A 20,365-nucleotide genomic window follows, 5' to 3' on the forward strand; every position below is an offset into this window, starting at 1 on the left:
GGTTTTAAATATAGGCTCTACCACTTAGCTTTCTCCACTTCAGTGTATTCGTCTTAAAATGAGGGTATGCAGTGTAAGGATGAAGGATTTACAGCCAAGAGCCCAGGCGCCCTATCTGAATGTGAATCCCAGCTCTGCCAGTTTCCAGCTATGTGGGCTTGTTCCTGCTTAGCACTTCCGTGCTTCGACCTACTCACGTGTAAAGTAAGAGCACTAAAAAGTGCTTACCCAGGGGGTTGTGGTAAGCGGTAAGGAGGTGAAACATCTAAAGCATTTAGAGTCTAGCACATAAAGCGTGCTAAGTATTTCCCAGGGTTGTTTAATCCCAGGGCTGTGCCGCCTGAGTGTGGCCCGATTCTGGAGGTAGGGTTTCATACTGCAGGATGTATTTGTCCATCTTAGAGACAATCCTGAGTTTCACTTTTTTTCCTTACATTTATTTTAATTTAAAAGAATTACCTTATTGGGGGGCCCACGTTGTGGCATAGCAGGTTAAGCCATCACTTGCAACTCTGACATCCCATATGGGTACCAGTTCATGTTCCGGCTGTTCTACTTCTGATCCAGCTCGCGTGCTGATGGCCTGGGAAAAGCATCAGAAGATGGCCCAGGTGTTTGGGCTACTGTAGGAGACCGGTGAGAAGCTCCTGGCTGCCAGCTTAGGCCTGGCTCAGCCCTATCTGTTGTGGCCATCTGGGGAATGAACCAATGCATGGAAGATCTGTCTCTGTCTGTCTGTCTCTCTCTCACCCTCTTCCTCTGCAAATCTTTCAAATAAATAAATAAAAATCTTAAGTACCTTATTGTGAATGAAAGCCTGGTTGGCTGGTTTCATTGGTTTATGCTGTGTGTATGTATTGAAGTATGGCACTAGACTCCACGGAAATGGACAAGTATTATATGTTAATCAAAAAATCAAAGAAGTATTCCACAATAAATAAATAAATAAAGTGCCTTACTGGGTAGGCGTCACGGTACAGTGGGTTACGTTGCTGCTTGCCAGGCCCACGTCCTGGATGAAGTGTCTAGGTGTGTGCCTGCCTCTGCTTCCGACCCAACTTCTCCTTAATGTGCACGCTGGGAGCTGCAGATGACAGTTTAAGTGCTTTGGTTCCTGCCACCTACGTGGAAGACCCAGGTGGAGCTCTGAGCTCTTGGCTTTGACCTGACTCAGCCCAGACTGTTGCAGGCATCTGGGGAGTGAACCAGTGGATGGGAGAATCTCCCCCTCTCTGTCTCTCTCTCTCCCCCCCATCTCCCTCCCTCTCCATCTTTCTGTCTGCCACTCTTCCTTTTAAATATATAAACACATAAAAATACCACATTAACAGAATTATAGCACTCTAATGGAGACCTTAATACTGGATCCAAATCCCACCCCCCTGCACTCCGTCTTGGGCCACCTGTCCCTGCTGGCCCCAGCTGGTCCTCTCGCTCAGCAGCCCACCGACCCGGAGACTCCCCCACTCCCTTCTTCTTCTTCTCTTCCTCCTTTTCTGCTTCTGTTGCCACCAGGCAGAAGTTACAGGACGTGAAAAATAGAAGGCTTTATCCTCACTGTAGTCTCTGTCAGACGGGATGCCTGGTGGTGTCCAGCGGTTAGCTCCCTGCCCTCTGCTTGGTGGAGAGTGCCTCAGCTACACGGTGGTCCTGAGCCCCAGAACTGGCATGCGGTTCTCGGGCCTGGGGACAGGGGACAGCAGGGCTGCCGGCCCTGAGTGTACCACTTCGGAACCCCCCAGGGCACAGGAGGCGCTTCATTTCCTCAGAGCAGATAATCAGGGCTCCACAGCAACGATTCTTTATCTCCCAAACTCTCCTGGTTTGGTTTTGCAACTGCAGCATCAAAGGCAAGATGGTCCGTAAGCGGACCTCCACCGCCGTCTTGGTGGAGGTGCTCTTTGGAGCCTGTGAGCCAGTCTTTCCTTTCTTCCCATGTCTCAGCTTCCCTGCAGCACAAGGGGGTGTTAGCCTCACTCTCTCCCCTTCCTTTCAAGCCGTCTCTGCAGCCCCACCCTGGGCCTTCCCACACTAATCTAACTAGACTGTTCCCACGGCCTGTCTTGTCTACCTAAAGCAAGAGACATTCCCAGGTTCCCAGTGCCACCCTGCTTGCCTGTTTCCCCCCATCCAGTTCCCTTGGAATGACCACAGAGAATAAAAACCTTTCTCACCAGGAGAGACTGAGTGCTCTCTGAAGGGAACCAGAGCTCTGACCCGGCTGTTTGCACTGTCAACGGCATGTCAGTCAATGACCACATAGAACATGTGAATAATTTGAATTAAAAACCATTTCCTAAGAGTCAGCTTTTCTTTAGCTATTTGAAGTCCTTCCCACAAAAATCTCAATTCCGATCTCACTACGTTTTCATTATTAAATGTTTATTTCCCTATCTCAAGACACTCTGCATATATATACACATATATATATAAAGATTTATTTATTTATTTGAAAGGCAGAGTTTCAAAGAGAGAGAAGGAGAGGTAGAGAGAGAGAGAGAGGTCTTCCATCCACTCCCCAATTGGGTTCACTCCCCAGTTGGCCGCAACAGCCGGAGCTGTGCCGATCTGAAGCCAGGACCCAGGAGCTTCTTCAGGGTCTCCAATGTGGGTGCAGGGACCCAAGGACATGGCCCATCCTCCACTGCTTTCCCAGGCCATAGCAGAGAGCTGGACTGGAAGTGGAACAGCTGGAACTCGAACTGGCGCCCATATGGGGTGCCAGTACTGCAGGCGGCGGCTCCACCTGCTATGCCACAGTGCTGGCCCCTTATATATTTTTTGAGGTTACTTCAAAAAGTTCACGGGAAGTAGAATTAAAAAACACAATTGTTGGTGTAAACATTTTTTGAAAACCATGCATACAAGGGGTTGTTCAAAAGTTCACAGAAGGGGTCAGCGTTGTGGCACAGCAGGCTAAGCTGCCACTCACAGAGGAGGCATCTCATATAAGCGACCTTCAAACCCCAGCTGCTCCACTTTCGATCCAGCTCCCCGTTAATGCACCTGGGAAGGCAGCAGAACATGGCCAAAGTACTCAGGCCCCTTATACTCACATGGGAGACCTGGATGAAGCCCCTGGTTCCTGGTTTCTGCGTGGCCCAGCAGGGAGATGGATTGGAAACAGTGCAGCTGGAACTTGAACCGGTGCTACCAAATGGGATGCTGGTGTCACTGGGCCACAAAGCCAGCCCCTCATGTGAGCCCTTCCTGCTTCTTCCCAGGGTGAGCCCCAGCAGGAAGCTGGGATCAGGAGCCGGAACCAGGCGCCAGATGAGGCACTTCAGTGTGGGACACCAGCATCTTAACTGGCCTCTTGACCGCCACACCAAACACCCACCCCTAACTTATTTGGTAATTTCTGTTTTTCTGCAAACTTTAAAAAAACCCTCACATGGGGTCTGCAGTGTGGCAGCGTCCTGTTAAGTGCACTGTTAAGTGTAACACTGCTAAGTACACCAAAGTTAATGTATAAACTGGTAGCCGAAATGTGGCCCACAAAGAGATCTGTTATAAATATGTCTCTATTTTCAATTTTCTGATCCTGTCTGGACAAATTAAAAGGTAGCCACGTTTGTCTTTATTCTCTGTAGCCTCCTGTCCAGAATGAGATTCATGGTGACCACAGTTCTGTGTGCTTGGCTGCTGACTCATTCATTCACTCGGCAAATATTTACTGTGCATGAGCCATGAGACAACCACTAGTTTACAAGGGTAAGAACGTGTCCCTGGGGGCCAGCACGGTGGCACAGCAGGGTAAAGTCCTGGCCTGCAGCACCAGCATTCCATATGGCTGCTTCACTTCCGATCCAGCTCCTAGATAATGTGCCTGGGAAAGCATCGGAGGATGGCCCAGGTCCTTGGGCCCCTGCACCCGTGTGGGAGACCCAGAAGAAGCTCCTGGCTCTTGGTGTTGGATTGGCTCAGCTCCGGCTGTTGTAGCCATTTGGGGAGTAAATGAGCAGATGGAAGTTGTATCTCTCTCTGTCTCTACTTCTCTCTTTGAAATAAATGAAAATAAATCTCTAAAACAAACAAACAAACAAACAAAAACGTGTCCCTGCCATTAAAGAACTCCTCCTTCAAAAGACAGACAAGTGAAGAGACAATTCCAAAACTCCAGACATTCAGCCTAACGTTAAGATGCCTGGGTCCCATGTCAGAGTGCCTGGGTTCAAATCTCAGCTGTGGCTCCTGAGTCCAGCTTCCTGCTAATGCAGACCTGGGGAGGCAGCAGTGACGGCTCAAGCAATGGGGCTCCTGGCACCCTTGTGGGAGACCTGGATTGCATTCCAGGCTGCTGGCTCCAGACCCAGCTATTCTGTTTGGGGACAGAACCAGCAAATGGGGACTCTCTCTCTCTCGTTCCCTCTCAAATAAATAAGTAAAAATAAGGCTGGTAAATGCCACATTTGGGGGTCTGGCAAGCACTGTTGGGGCACTGGGAAGGAAGATGATAACGGGGAGCTGGAGTGATGCACGGGGAGGGTCCACTACACGCCAGTGTTGGGTGAATGGTGATACCAAACCTCTGTTTTCTGGAGAGTCATATGTCAGGATGTGGAATGGCATGACAGGGGGAGGGCTCAGTGGGGCCTGAATAGGTTCTAGCAGAAAAGGACATTCCGATCTGTTCAAAAGAAAAAAAAAAAATCCCCCACGCTGGGGCAAGGACAGATGACAGAGTGGCGTGGGGGGTCAGGTGTGGGCGAGACAGCCCATGCAATATTATCCTAAGAAGGGCAAATTGGCAGGTGTCGGCAGATCAAGGAGGAAAGGGTGAGTGCATTATTATTTTCTTTTCTTAAGACAGAGTTTGGGCACGATTCATCCTCGGTGGTCAGAGCCCAAGCGGCCAGGGACATGAAGAGACACGGCTGGACACACGCTCTCACTTTACAGGTACAGAGAGTCTCATCCAGTTTTCTGTGCCCTTGGAAGGGCAAGGCCACGCCCCACCCGCGGGGCGGCCCGGGGCTCCCGCCCCCCACGGGTGCTCCTCTAACTACCCGCGGGCCTCTTTCCTCCTCGGCCTCTGCAGACCCAGGGCGAGCGGGAAGAGAAGCGCCGCGCCACGGCCCTCCAGCCCGCTCCACCTGCTGCCCTCCGTCCCCAGGGCTCCCTTGCTGCCCGGGACGCTTCTGCAGCCCGGGCAGGGCCCCCGGATTTCGGCATCTCGCCGCCGGGCGCCCAAGGCCGTACGCAGGCCAGACCCGGCCGCGGGCGGGAAAATTGGCAGCCTGCTTCCCCGGACTTCCCCGGCGGCCGGGACCCCGAGGCTGGGCTCCCCGCCACTCCCGCCCACCCTCAGCCCCACCCTTCCTCCTCCCGCCCCGCCGCCTCCCCGCCCGAGGTCCCGGCAGAGCCCTGCGCGAGCGGAGCACAGGGGGCGCCGCCGGGGCGCAGGTTCCGAGCGATGGGAGGCTCACACTCGCAGACCCCGAGGGGCCGGGAACCCGCCGCGGAGAGGTCCCCCAGGCTCGGGGAGACCGCGTGAGTCCCAGATCCCTCTCCGGGGGCCACCTTGGGGGGACTGCTTGCCAGCCTGGGACGAACGCGCAGGACTTTCTGTCCCAGAAGGGCTGGGAAGGCCGGGGTCCGGCTCGCGGCACGGGGAGCTAGCGCTCGGGGGGCGCAGGGGGCTGGCGTAGGGGGACAGCTTCGCCTTGGGGGCGCCGGGCCGGGGGCTCTGCCCCCAGGACTCCGCTGCGGTCTGGCGCTGTATGCGCGCTGTGCTGGGGAGAGGTGGGGGCGAGTTTTGCGCAACGCGTCCGGGCAGGAGAGCGCACGTGTCCTGCAGGACCCGGGAACTTTCCCCAAGACAGAGCTGTGTTCAGGAAGGTGTGGGTGTTAGGACAGCTCGCCTTGGCCTTGGCGGCCGGGAATTTCGGCTCCGCGCCTGTCGCTTGCGAGAACTCCCTCTCTCGTGTTTGCTCCGAGGGCCTCATGATGATCTCAGAAACAGGGCTGTGTTGTGGCAGCAGCAATTGGGCTTTTGTTCTAGGACAGGCACAGTTGGGGACGCCAAGTACCGTCATGCGAGCCGTGAAGGGGAGTTTTTAGAAAACGTGATTTAGAGCAAGTGCCACGATTTGGAAGATGGCAACTCGACAAAGACAATGTGTTCATAACGGCTCGAGAACCCAAACAGTCTTAAATGTTTTCATTAAAAAAAAAAAAAAAAAAACTTTTCAGAGTGTGTGCAAGTCTCGGAGAGAGGCCGCGCTGAGGAATCCACACCCTTTATCTTAATTCAGCCAAAGTCAAAGCGAGTTAGAGAAAGATGCACCTGCCCATCATGTGGGCTGCCCCAGCCACACAGGAGAGCTTTCTGATGCTCTCCTGTGAGCGCCACAGACTAATGAGAGTCTTTCGAATGCAAAGTAGTGCTGTGAATATGTAAATACCAGGTGTGTTAGCTGTGCCTCCCCTGGTTCACAGGATGCAAATCCAAACTTAGTGTGGGCAGCTTATTAAGGTTAAGACCCATTGAGACTTATTGAGCGTGTGTGATGTGCAAAACACTTCTAAATAGTGTGTGTGTTCTTGAATCCCCAAGGACACTGAGTTAGTTTCTATTAATGTCTTTATTTTACTGATAAGGAAATTAGCACCGAGAGATCAAGCCACTTGTCCAAGGTCACATTTCTACAAAGTGGTGGCCCCCACGTTGTCTTCAGAGCTGGTGCTGCAACCTGAGGTTTGGGGCTGTCCTAGGAAACACACTTTTGTCTCAGCTGGCAGAATACACACCCGTTCCCTTCCTCTCCTCCCAAGTAAGGAAGGAATCAAAATTAACAACGCTTGAGAGAGGGAGAGAGAGAGAGAAACAGCCAGTGTGGGGCCAGGCAGAAGCCAGGAGACAAGAACTCCACTGGGTCTCCCACATGGGCTTCAGGGACCCAAGTGTGTGGGCCATCATCTGCTCTTTCCCAGGGGTGCCTTAGCCGGAAAGCTGGATTGGAAGGAAGCAGAGGCTACACACTTCCACATGGGTTGCAGGCTTTCCCAAGCAGTAGCCTAACCCGCTGCACCACAGTGCCTGCTGCAAAGTCGATTTAACCTTTGAAAACCAAAGAGGCCATGTAACACTGGGGTGAAGTTAAGAGTTTTGGAGGCAGGCAGCTGCGGCTTTAATTCTAGGCACTGTCCTTGAGGGGTTGGAGAGCTTTTATCTGTGTCTCTGCTTTCTCAGTTGTGGAGGGAAATGATATCACCGACTTTCTGGGCTGTTCGGAGGTTGACATAAGATCATGTGTGGGAATCACGAGCTGTTTTATCTCTGAGTTAGTACAGAATATTGTTTAAGCCAACGATGAAGTTTTATTTCATCTTCGGGGCTGTGTGGCCAGGTTTCCTGTGCAACTTGGAAGTGAAACTAGGAATCCTTCTCGGATGCGTGCTGAAGAAGTGAACTCCGGGCATTGCATTTGCACTGGATTCCCAGAGGTTTGCCAATAGATGAGCTTCTGCACGTACCTTACATTTTGCAAACCTTACCTAAAAGTGATCCGTATAAAATCCCATCGTGGGCCTTGGCCTAGGAGCACAGCCCTTCTGTGTCCAGGTGAACATATGGAGCGTGTGAACACGAGAAGTCAGCATCGGGGTTATAGGTCTCATCAGCGCGTGCAGGCGTGGCTTACAAACCACTTGGCGTGTACAGGTACAGCTCTTTAGAAATAGAGACTCCAGAACTGTAATACACAGGGAAAGCAAAAAGTGTGCTTTCTATCTGAGTCTGTACACAGTACAGATACAAGCCCAAGTCTCTCCAGGGGCCAGGAAAGTGGGGGATGCATTGTGAGGGTCACTGGCTGCAGGTTTCCTGCCGGACACATGGCTGTCGTGGATAACACCGACCGCAAGGAAGTTCAACTTCGGCTGTGGCATTTCCAAAACCTATTGTTCCTTTCCTTTAAAAAGCGCGTGGAAATCATATGTGCTGATGTTGAAATTAGGTTTCAGAATGCTCACAGTTTGTGTTCAGAATAATTTAATCAGATACTACAAGTTAATAGATACATCTCTTACAAGAATGCTATTGTGAGATATAACCAAGTGTAGATGAACACGAAATGTCTGATTTTAAGACTCGTTATTACTGACAGTTGTAGCTGCCGACAGTCTCCAAGCTGGAGGAACAAGGGGCTGGCTTTGGTAAGGAAACCTCGATTGAATTCTTGGCTTACGGCTCGGCCGAGCTCTGGCTGTCGCAAGCATTTGAGGAGTGAACCAGCAGATGCAAACATTCTTTCTCTCTCTCCTTTTCTCTGTTTCTTTCTTCCTCTTAAATAAAATAAAATAAGTAACTTTTCATTTGGGCAAATTTCTGCATCTTTAAAATGGCCAAAGTTAGGGGTCTAGTATTGTGGTATACCGGGTAAAGATGTCGCCTGCAGCTCCAGCTTCCCATTGGGCATTTGTTTGTGTCCCAGCTGCTCTACTTCCCATCCATCTCCCTGCTGCTGGCCTGGGAAAAGCAGCGGAAGATGGTCCAAGTGTTTGGGCCCCTGCCACCCACAGGGGAGACTCAAATGAGACTCCTGGCTTCAGCCTGGCCCAGCCCCAGCTGTTGCAGTTATCTGGAGAGTGAACTAGTAGTTGGAGACTCTCTAGCTCTCTCTGTCTCTCCCTCTCTGACTTACAAAGCAAATAAATCATTTAAAAATAAATTTTAAAAATGGCAAAAGTTGTGTATATTATTAGCACAGGGCATGGCACCTAGTGAGTTACTATCAGTCCATTGATATGCACAGGAACCTGTGCATTGAATGTAGTGCTGGGTTCCTTGGGCAGCATGTTCATGAATGAGCTGGGTGTCTTCTGAGGGGGGGCTGATTTGTGTGCAGTCACTTTTCTTTCTATAAGATTATTTATTTATTTATTTACAGAGAGGCAGAGTGACAGAGAGAGAGAGAGATCTTACGGCAGAGTGACACACACACAGAGAGAGATCTTATAGCTGCTGATTCACTCCCCAAATGGCTATAATGGCCAGGGCTGAGCCAGGCCAAAGCCAGCAGGCTGGAACTCCACCTGAGTCCAAGCACTTGGGCCATCCTCTGCTGGATCAGAAGCTGAGCAAGCCAGGACTCGAACTGCTGCTCTGATATGGGATGCCAGCATCGCAGGCACTTGCCCTGTGATCAATTTTGGGGTGAATTTTCCAAATGTATTTGGGGGCCACGGTAGTTTGAGGAAATGCTGGAAATTGTGAATTCCTGAGTTGGCTATTATTTTTGGCAGTGTGGCTGAGAGGTCTCTTCAAGCAGTTACTAACTGGTGGAGAGGTCGGGGAATGACATAACACAGAGCCTGGGATTCACTGGGGAATCTGGTGCGTGCCTAATTCACTACTGAGTAATTGTGTAGCTTGTTCGCCTGGAATGCAAGATAGGCACCTGTTGTTACTTCTTACTGGTTCTATTTTAAGACCAGTGTTTGCATTTGGAACCTGGCATGAAAGAGCAGGCCAGTGGCAAAGTCAGGAGAACTTTCTGAAACCTTGAGTGGTTTTGCTGTTTAACATGCTGATCATGTAGATCCGATACATGCTGTATGATGTTTGGTGAGTGATACAGTCAGCAACAGCTAAGCTGAAATGCCTTCTGATGGTGAGTCACGGTGGGACACATGGCTCTGACATGAAGACAGAGGGGCTGGCTTTGACGTTTTAGACCCAAAAAAACATGGCCCAAAATGAGTAACTTTTTTTTTAAGATTTATTTATTTGAAAGGCAGAGTTACGGTGGCAGGGGTTGGTTGGGGTGAGTGGAGAAGGAAGGGGGGAGAGAGAGAGAGAGAGAGAGAATCTTCCACCTGCTGATTCATTCCGCAGATGGCTGCAATGGCCAGAGTGAGCCAGGCTGAAGCCTGGAGCCTGGAACTCTGAGTCTCCAATGTGGGTGGAGGGGCCCGAGCTCTTGGGCCATCTCCCATTGCCTTCCCATCCAGGTTAGCAGGGAGCTAGATCAGAAGTGGAGCAGCCAGGACTCAGACCAGCACTCATATGGGATGTGGGTGTTGCAGGCAGCAGCTTACCCAGCTGTGCCATAATGCCAGCCTCCAGGGATAAACATTTCTGAAACCTGTTCCTTTCAAATTTATGGCATTGCCCACTATCCTCACACCGCCCAATTTTTATTGTCATTAAAAACACGTCAGTTCCCATTTGCTGTAGCTTTTAAAATGTGGATGTGAAAATGTGTGGTTTTTAAGGGAAAGTTGGCTGGCCCCATCTCTGTTGATATCAATTCAAAAGGAAATGGTTGCAGGACAAGGGAATTACTTGTGCGAATGTATTGAGTTTAGACACAACAACTTCTAGACTGTGATGGTCACTGAAATAGTAAAAAGAGTTGCTAAGGGAAGAAAAACCCCCTCTCTACAAATCCTTAAAAGTAAGAGAAATCTTGGGCCAGCATTGTGGCATAGCAGGTAAAGACACCACCTGCAGTGCCCATATCCTGTATGGGCTGCTCCACTTCTGATCTAGCTCCCTGCTAATGCACCTGGGAAAGCAGTGCATGATGGTCCAAATGCATGGGCCTCCGAACCCATGTAGAAGACTGGATGAAGTTCCTGGCTCCTGGCTTCCGGCTTCCGCCTGGCCAAGCCCCAGCAGTTGTGGCAATTTGGGGAGTGAACCATCGGATATAAGCTCTCTCTCTGTCTCTCCCTCTCTGTCTTTCAAATAAATAAGTACATCTTTTTTAAAAAAAGTAAGACGGATCTCCTACCCACAGCGCTACCCTGAGGGAGTTCAGGTGCAGTTCTGCTCCACGATTTCTTCCTTCTTTTAGCTCTAGTGGCCAACTGCACCCCTTTCCCTAGAGCTTCTCCCAGCTGGTATATGTTTCAGTACTGAAAATCAAGAAGAGGAAAGAAAAAAAAAAAGCAAAAAGAAAACCCAGCCATGGCTGCTGCTGTTCTGAGCTAGGAACGTGGACTTTCTGAAGTCTTGGGTTGGGTAGAAGCAGAGTGGTCCACAGAGTACATGATTTGGCCTGGGAATGAGCTGGTGCTGTGCCGCATGGCCGTGGACCGTGGAGGTCCACCCTCTGAGGAAGATTGCTCTGGCTGTTTGTCAAAGAGCATAAAATTAATCATCGTAACGATTTTTAAGTGTACAGTCCGGTGGCATGAAGTACACTGTACAACCGTCGTAACTATCCACTCCAGAACTTTCTCACTGCTCAGAGATTTTTTTTTATCTTTTATTTAATGAATATAAATTTCCAAAGTACGACTCATGGGTTACAATGGCTTCCCCCCCCATACCGTCCCTCCCACCCACAACCCTCCCCTTTCCCACTCCCTCTCCCTTTCCATTCACATCAAGATTCATTTTCGATTATCTTAATATACAGAAGATCAGCTTAGTATACCTTAAGTAAGGATTTCAACAGTTTGCTCCCACACAGAAACATAAAGTGAAAAATAATAGATGATTTTTTTTAAATGATGATGAAATCAGATCAGACCTATTGTCATGTTTAATCCCAGTGAGAATCAAGTTGGGAATTGATAATTTTTTTTTTTTACAGAAGATCAGTTTAGTGTACATTAAGTAAAGATTTCAATCGTTTGCACCCCCATAGAAACACAAAGTGAAATAAACTGTTTGAGTACTCGTTATAGCATTAAGCCTCAGTGTACAGCACATTAAGGACAGATATCCTACATGAGGAGTAAGTGCACAGTGACTCCTGTTGTTGACTTTACAAATTGACACTCCTGTTTATGGCATCAGTAATCTCCCTATGCACCAGTTATGAGTTTCCAAGGCTATGGAAGCCCCTTGAGTTCTCCGACTCTTATCTTGTTTAGACACGGTCATAGTCAAAGTGGAGGTTCTCTCCTCCCTTCAGAGAAAGGCACCTCCCTCTTTGAAGACCTGTTCTTTCCACTGGGATCTCACTCACAGAGATCTTTTTGCCAGAGTGTCTTGGCTTTCCATGCCTGAAATACTCTCATGGGCTTTTCAGCCAGATCCAAGTGCCTTTAGGGCTGATTCTGAGGCCAGAGTGCTATTTAGGACATCCGCCATTCTATGAGTCTGCTGAGTATCTCACTTCCCATGTTGGATCACTCTCCCCTTTATTTATTCTATCGGTTAGTGTTAGCAGATACTAGACTTGTTTATGTGCTCCATTTGACTCTTAGTCCTTTCATTATGATCAATTGTGAACTGAAATTGATCACTTGGAATAGTGAGATGGCATTGGCACATGCCACCTTGATGGGATTGAATTGGAATCCCCTGGTATGTTTCCAACTCTACCAATTGGGGCAAGTCAGCCCGCTGCTCAGAGATTTTGCGTCCATCACACAACGACTCTCGGGTGTCTTCCTCCCCGGCCCCTGCTTTCTTTTATCCCACTTTCTGTCTCTGTTTTCTGCTCTAAGTCCCTCAGATAAGTGAAATCATTCAGTATTTGTACTTTTGTGTCTGGCTCACTTCACTTAGCATAGTGCATTCAGGACTGACTTGTGCTGTAGCGTGTATCGGAATGTCATTCCTTCTTGCAGCTGAATGCTGTCTCTGTGTGTACCTGCGCCACACTCTGTCCACTCAGCTCTGATGGAGGCTTGGCTTGCCTCCTTCCGTTGGCTCTTGTGAATAACTGTGTTTTGAACATTGGTGTACAGATTTTTGCCAGTTGGGGGGAATGTGCATAGGAGTAGAATTGTTAGATTATATGATAATCCTACGTTTAAATTTTATTTTTTTAATCTTTTTTTTTTTTGAGATTTAAAAAGCAAGATTTATTAGAGTCAAAGACCTCCAATCAGAGCAGCACGGGGCAGGGGAGGGGGCTTCCAAGAGAGGAAAAAACCCAAAGTGGTCCATGGTAGTTAGTTTTTAAGCATAATTTTGATTGACATTCAGTTACAAGGCGGGGACAAAACCCATCAAAAGACCCGATTTTCAGTCCTTTATCCTTGCTCATGATACAGGGAAGAGGAGCAGCCAGGACTAGAACCGCGCCCGTATGGGATGCCAGCACTGCAGGCAGAGGCTTAGCCTACTACGCCACAGCACTGGCCCCAGGAAACTGACTCTTGCCAGAGTCTGGAAGGGTGAGCTGCCAGGTGAAGGAAGCCAGGGAAAGGCAGGCCGGGTGGAAGGGCAGCAGGTGCCAAGGTGGCCTGTAGTACCCGTGGGATGGTGAGATTCGGAGGAGAGGATGGAGATGGAGTGGATTGGAGAGGCTGGGATGCAGTGAGTTAGAGCTGGGTGGGGCCGGAGGGTGCCATGGGGGAGTCTGCTCCTAACTTCAGGAGCCAGAGGTGAAGTTTTTTTGACCAGGGAGTTGGCCAAGCCACTGTGGCCGTCCTGGATTGAACTGGGGAGAAGTATTCAGCACAGGGAGCAGCCCAACACAGTGCTGGGTGCCTGAAGCCACAGCTTCCTGTGATTGCCCACAGCTCCTCACTGCTGGTGCCTCATGGCACACTGGGGGCTACATTTCCCTTCTTCAACACTTAGCTTCTTAATGTTTGTTTATTAATAATTCAACAGCATGTATAAACATTTTCTTTTTTCTGATTTTTCCAAATTTCCATGACATATATTCTTTTTATGATCAGAAAGTGCATTTTGAAAAAGAATATCTAAAAATTTAGAGAACCCAGACTATCATTAAGAAAATAAAGCACCCCACCCAGAGACAATTGTTAACATGTTGGCACATTTTTCTACAGTTTCTATTTTTTCCAGCAAATATTTTACAAAAAGAGGGTTATTTTTCCTTTAGCCATATAAGCATTTCCCCATATTATTTTTACTTAATTCAGAAATATTTAGGGGTCAGTGCTGTGGCGTAGTGGGTAAAGCCATTGCCTGCATTGCCAGTATTCCATATGGGCGCCAGTTCAAGTCTCAGCTGTTCAACTTCCGATCCAGCTCTCTGCTATGGCCCGGAAAAGCAGTGGAAGATGGCCCAAGTCCTTGGGCCCCTGCACCTGCATGAGAGACCTAGAAGAAGCTCCTGGCTCCTGGCTTCAGATAGGCTCAGCTCTGGCCATTGTGGCCATTTAGGGTATGAACCAGGAAATGGATGATCTCTCTCCCTCTCTCTGACTCTGTAACTCCACCTTTCAAACGAATAAATAAATTTTTAAAAAATATATATATATCATTTAGAGCCGGCGCTGCGGCTCACTAGGCTAATCCTCCGCCTAGCGGCGCCGGCACACCGGGTTCTAGTCCCAGTCGGGGCGCCGGATTCTGTCCCAGTTGCCCTTCTTCCAGGCCAGCCCTCTGCTGTGGCCAGGGAGTGCAGTGGAGGATGGCCCAGGTGCTTGGGCCCTGCACCCCATGGGAGACCAGGAAAAGCACCTGGCTCCTGGCTCCTGCCATCGGATCACCACGGTGCGCCGGCCGCAGCGCGCCGGCCGCAGCACACCAGCCGCGGAGGCCATTGGAGGGTGAACCAACGGCAAAGGAAGACCTTTCTCTCTGTCTCTCTCTCTCACTGTCCACTCTGCCTGTCAAAAAAAAAAAACATTAAAAAAAATATATATATATCATTTAATGTTTGCTTAGTGGTTCATTATCTGCAGGTACTATAATTTAATTTTCCCCTAGGTGGATGGTTAGAGTTTCTGCTCATATAAATAATATGGTTAATAGACATCTTTAGAATTCTTTTTGCATCTCTGATTAATAACTTACATGCCTAGAGGTTCAATTACAGGGTCAGAGAATGTGAACATTCTAAATATTGCTATTTATTACAAGTTTGTACCCTCAAAATAGTACCACATTGTTCTTCCAGCAGTATATGACAATACCATTCTCATAGCATCCTTTCCAATACTGGGCACCATCTTTTTAAAAAATTATTAGTTTTTTCTTACTTGAAAGGCAGAGAGACAGTGTGAAAAAGAGAGAGGGAAAGAGGCAAGAGACAGAGTGATATTCCATCCACTGGTTTGCTCTCCAAAGACTTGCAATAGCTGGGACTGAGTCAGACTGAAGCCAGGAGCCTGGAACTCAGCCCAGGCCTCCTGTGTGGGTCACAGGGATCCAAGTACTTGAAGCATCACTTGCTACCTCCCGAGGTACACATTAGCAGGAAACTGGAATTGGAAGAGGAACCTGGGCTCAAATCCAGGCATTCTGGTATGGGCTGCAGGCCTCCCAAGTAGCACTAAACACCTGCCCATGGGCACAGTCATTTTGCATCAGTTTGGTAAGAGAAAAAAAATACATTTTTTTTGTCATGAATGAGAGCTAACTTTTCTCTGTATGTTTATTTGGCATTTTTAATTCCTTAATTTCTTGTTTATTTCTCTTTGCCAATTTTATACTAAGATATTTTTCCTACATCCCTTGATTATTTTTTTCTTTCCATTTTCATCACCAAACAAATGATATTTCTTTCCATTTTCATTCACTCAACAACTTTTAACTGCCCACCTTCTTAAGCTCAGGTACTGTGAACATTACACGGGAATTTACATGAGCATAGGAAAGCATCTGAATACTCATTTATAATATTGGAGGCAGGACATATACCAGAAGTTCAGACAGGAGGCGGTGGCCTTGTGAACACAGGGGGATGTGTGGAGATTGGAAGAAAAGGACCTCATTAGTTGCGCTTCTCATAGATTTTTTTTTTTTTTTTTGACAGGCAGAGTGGACAGTGAGAGAGAGAGACAGAGAGAAAGGTCTTCCTTTGCCGTTGGTTCACCCTCCAATGGCCTCCGCGGCTGGCGTGCTGCGGCCGGCGCACCGCACTGATCTGATGGCAGGAGCCAGGTGCTTCTCCTGGTCTCCCATGGGGTGCAGGGCCCAAGCACCTGGGCCATCCTCCACTGCACTTCCGGGCCACAGCAGAGAGCTGGCCTGGAAGAGGGGCAACCGGGACAGAATCCGGCGCCCCAACCGGGACTAGAACCCAGTGTGCCGGCGCCCACCGCAAGGCGGAGGATTAGCCTAGTGAGCCGCGGCGCCGGCACTTCTCTTAGATTTTGCGATAGCCTAATCAACTGTTAGTCCGTCATAAAGTTGCATTTTAAATTTAACTTCCTCTGCCCAAGTGCTGGTGCCTTTAGCAGCTCTTGGGTCGTCTGGCTGCTTTGTGAGGCTCACATGTTTCATGGGTAGTCTAGAGTATTTTTTGTAATAATACAGGGAAAGTACTAGCAGGGCTATATAAGAAATGGCAACTGGTCAACCACCTTTTCTAATCCTCCTTTATCCTCCAACCCTTTTACCTGTGGAGACTTGGTGACCTTGGAGAGTTATTAACCCCAGGAACCCCTCACTTTGACCACTTTCATTCTCAGCATTTTTAACTCTGAAGGATTTGTACAGAATTTTTGTTTTGGCTTGTATTATACATTAATCTTGACCAATCATACGTATGTCCATTGACAATATCATTAGTAACCATTCGAGGAAAAAAGAATAAATATTTAGCTTGCTTAAATTTGGAAATTGTCCCAAAAGTCATGAACTCATTGTTTCAAAGAGATATTTGCTCCACCATGTGTATGGCGACTCTGTTCACAATAGCCAAACTGTGGAATCAACCCAGGCATCCATCATCAGATGAATGGATAAAGAAAATGTGCTATATGTATAAAATGGAGTATTATTCAGCTATAAAAAAGAATGAAGTTCCTGGGGTTAGCACAATGTTGGCTTCCCATATGGGTGCTGGTTCAAATCCTGACTGCTCCACATCCGATCCAGCTCCTTGCTGATGTACCTGGGAAAGAAGCAGAAGGAAGTGTGAGTCCTTGGGCCCCTGCACCCACATGGGAGACCCAGAAGAGGCTCCTGGCTCCTGGCTTTGGCCTGGCCCAGCCCTGGCCATTTGAGCCTTTTGAGGAGTGAACCAACAGATAAAAGATCTGTCTCTCTCTCTCTGTATCTCCTTCTCTCTCTCTCTCTCGGTAACTCTTTCAAGTAAATAAAATAAATCTTTAAAAAAAAAAAAAAGAATGAAATTCTATCATTTGCAAAATGGTTTCACCTGGAGGAAATCTTGAGTGAAATAAACCAGACACAGAAAGACAGATATCTCATATTTTCCCTTGTACATGGGAGCTATTTTTTTATGATTGGGAATTGTCTTAGCCTGTTTTCTGTTGCTATAACAGAATACCTGGGACCAGATCAATTACATGGAAAAGAGGTTTATTTGGCTCCCGGCTCAAGGTCTGGCAGCCGCATCTGGTGAGGTCCTTCTTGCAGGCGGGTGTTCTCTGCAGGGCCCTGGGGCAGAGCAGGGCATCACATGGCCGGAGGGACACATAGGAGAGACAGGGCCAAACTGCCTTTTTTTTTTTTATTTGTTTACTTGAAAGGCAGGGCTACAGAGAGGCAGAGGCAGAGAGGGAGAGAGAGAGAGAGAGAGGCCTTCTATCTGCTGGTTCCTCCCCAAATGGTTGCAACGGCCAGAGCTGCACCAGTCCGAAGCCAGGAGTCAGGAGCTTCTTTCAGATCTCCCACATGGGTGCAGGGGCCCAAGCACCTGGGCCATCCTCCACTGCTTTCCCAGGCCATAGCAGAGAGCTGGATTGGAAGTGGAGCAGCCAGGACTCCAACCGGCGCCCATATGGGATGCGAACACTGCAGGTGGCAGCTTTATCCACTACACCACAGCGCCGGCCCCTAAGCTGCCTTTTAAAACAGACCCATTCTCAAAATAACCCATCAACCCATTAAGCCACGAGCTTATGAATGGATTACTCCACTACTAAGGGAGAGTCCTCATAACCAAATCACTTCTTAAAGATCGAATCTGGTCCTACCTCGTGCTGCTTCACAGCGTGAGTTTTGGTAGGGGTAGTCAAACCACAAGCAGGAGTGTTACATAGAAACCTTAGAGTCATAGCTATAGATCCCGAAGGCAGGATCTTTCTGTTTCTTAGAAAACCCATACGTCTGTCTCAGAATGCAAATTCTCATAAAAACCTGAGTGCGTAGCATGTCACTGCTAATGAGGAGCTCCTGGGGCTCTATACTTCGCTGTAGAGCAACAGATCTGAAAACTTTGGGTCATAGATCCCTTGATAATAGGATAAAATGAGGCCGGCGCCGTGGCTCACTAGGCTAATCCTCTGCCTTGCAGTGCCGGCACACCGGGTTCTAGTCCCGGTCGGGGTGCTGGATTCTGTCCCGGTTGCCTCTCTTCCAGGCCAGCTCTCTGCTGTGGCCAGGGAGTGCAGTGGAGGATGGCCCAAGTCCTTGGGCCCTGCACCCCATGGGAGACCAGGAGAAGCACCTGGCTCCTGCCATCGGATGAGCGCGGTGCGCCGGCCGCAGCGGCCACTGGAGGGTGAACCAACGGCAAAGGAAGTGGTTTTTCCATGTAAAATATACATTTATATGAGATATAAAAGTTGGGAATGTAAGAGACCCTGAGAGGCTGCTGATATGGCATAGTTGATTAAGCTACTGCTTATGATGCCAGAATCCCACTTGGGAGCTCCGGTTCGAGTCCTGGCTGCACCACTTCGGATTCAGCTCCCTGGTAATGCATCTGGGAAAGCAGCAGAAGGTGGCCCAAGGGCTTGGGGCTCGCCACCCAAGTGGGAGACCCGATGGAGTTCCTGGCTCCTGGATTCCGCCTGGCTCAATCCCAGCTGTTGCAGCCATTTGGGGAGTGAACCAGCACATGGAAGGTCTCTTTCTCTCTGTCACTCTTTCAAACAAACAAACAAACAAACAAATCTTCTTCAAACAAACCCTGAGTTTTAGCCCCTACATCATTTAATCCTTCCGTGGGCTCTATGAAGTAGACATTATTGTCTCCATTCTACAGATGAAGGAACAGGCCTGGGAGAGGGCGGATCTGGGTTCAGGTTTGATGAACCCGACTGAAGCAGAGGAGACACAATTAGCAGTCTTTTCCAGAAAGGGCTGGCTACCCAGGCAGCTCATAAACCAGCAGATGTTCCTGTTTATTTGCTGGAAGGTGAGTCTCTATGGCGCTTTCCCTATGATAATGTGCCTTCAGGAAAGTAAATATTTGAGAAAGCACTGTCCAGCCCATTCTATAGACAATTACCTGTGTACTGTATTGCATTTATAGAGAGCAGATAGAATGCCTTCCGTGGTTTTTATTCTGAATTATTTTTGTCTGTGAACTTTGCTTTCCTAACAACTGCAAAATGTTATGTTTCTATGGCTACATCAAAATCGTTTCTAAATATGGGTTTGAGAAAACAAAACCAAGAAGGCTCGGGCGAGATAAGGTGGGAAGATGACCGTTTCCTCTGCCTTCTCAAACCTGGGTCCACTGACCTACAGCCTCGTCGAGCCCCATGCTGACCACATGAGAATCACATATGTGTGAAGACATGGTTTCTGATAAATGCCCGGTGGTCCACCATGATGACACATCAAGTCCCGAATAACAATGGGCCACCCTTACGGTTGATACCCAAAACAGGGCATTGGCCAGTTCCTTGAGGACGGTTAGAACTAAGATAGGCGCCCAGACTTCAGGAGTAGCTGGCATTCTCCCTGCCCGAGAGAGGCAGGCTGGTGTCTCCAGTGTCCAGCCATGCGCAAGGCGCTGTTCTCCAGTCCTGCCACCAGGGGGCGTGTGCTATCCTCCCCTGAGGTTGGGGCGGTAAGCGAGACTGGGCCTTCCACCTGCTCCTGTGCTGACCAGGAGAAAATGAGAAAGCCTTTCAAAGACAGTATTAATTTATAGTCCATGTAAGAGAAATTAGGGAACACAGGAGAAGGAAATGGGCTTTTTTGATACATCTGCCCCGTCTGTACGCCGGGGTGTCCCCTCTGAGGCGTGCGGTGGTGGTCTGTCCTCGCGCGGGTAGAACATTCCTTGTGGTTTCTGAGGCACTGGTGGTCCTCCTTCTGCACGCTGTTCCGGGGTGTTCACTGGCCGAATTGTGCGGAAACACCCACTAGCCTGAGGGGGGCGTTTTCGAAGATCGGACCCAACAGTCCCGGACTCACCTGACTGCCTCTTACACAGCCTCTGTTTGATTGGTTCCAGGCTTTGTTGTCGGAGGCCTGTACAGAAGGTGTGTATCTCTATGTGTGGAGGAGTGTGTGTGTGATGCTGGGAGTATACAAGATGTGTGTATCTCTGTATGTGTGGAGGGGTGTGTGTGTGTGTGTGATGCTGGGAGTGTACGGGATGTGTGTATCTCTGTATGTGTAGAGGAGTGTGTGTGAGTGTGTGTGTGATGCTGGGAGTGTACAGGATGTGTGTATCTCTGTATGTGTGGAGGGGTGTGTGTGTGTGTGTGTGTGTGTGATGCTGGGAGTGTACGGGATGTGTGTATCTCTGTATGTGTGGAGGAGTGTGTGTGTGTGTGTGTGTGTGATGCTGGGAGTGTATGGGATGTGTGTATCTCTGTATGTGTA

The 20,365-nt window shown here is 48.9% G+C and overlaps 1 protein-coding gene across 20 annotated transcripts in view; it reads left to right on the forward strand.

Moving 5' to 3' along the window:
- TACC1 (transforming acidic coiled-coil containing protein 1) overlaps window positions 1-20,365 on the forward strand; it is a 142,810-nt gene that overhangs the window by 22,054 nt on the left and 100,391 nt on the right. For 3 of the 20 annotated variants that reach the window (XM_070068566.1, XM_070068568.1, XM_070068570.1), the window contains exon 2: window positions 4,814-4,902. The exons of 5 other annotated variants lie outside the window; for them this stretch is intronic. Coding sequence is in view for 6 of the 15 variants with exons in the window: in XM_070068561.1 (XP_069924662.1) it covers window positions 5,417-5,493 (77 nt within the window). In the remaining 9 variants the exon portion in view is untranslated. Of the gene's footprint in view, window positions 1-3,593; window positions 3,715-4,809; window positions 4,903-5,036; window positions 5,494-20,365 lie in introns of those variants that run through there. 12 more of the 20 variants (XM_070068565.1, XM_070068567.1, XM_070068569.1 and 9 more) reach the window with 11 other exon arrangements.

The sequence above is a fragment of the Oryctolagus cuniculus genome, chromosome 2, assembly GCF_964237555.1.
Source record: "Oryctolagus cuniculus chromosome 2, mOryCun1.1, whole genome shotgun sequence".
In the NCBI taxonomy this organism is placed as follows: Eukaryota; Metazoa; Chordata; class Mammalia; order Lagomorpha; family Leporidae; genus Oryctolagus; species Oryctolagus cuniculus.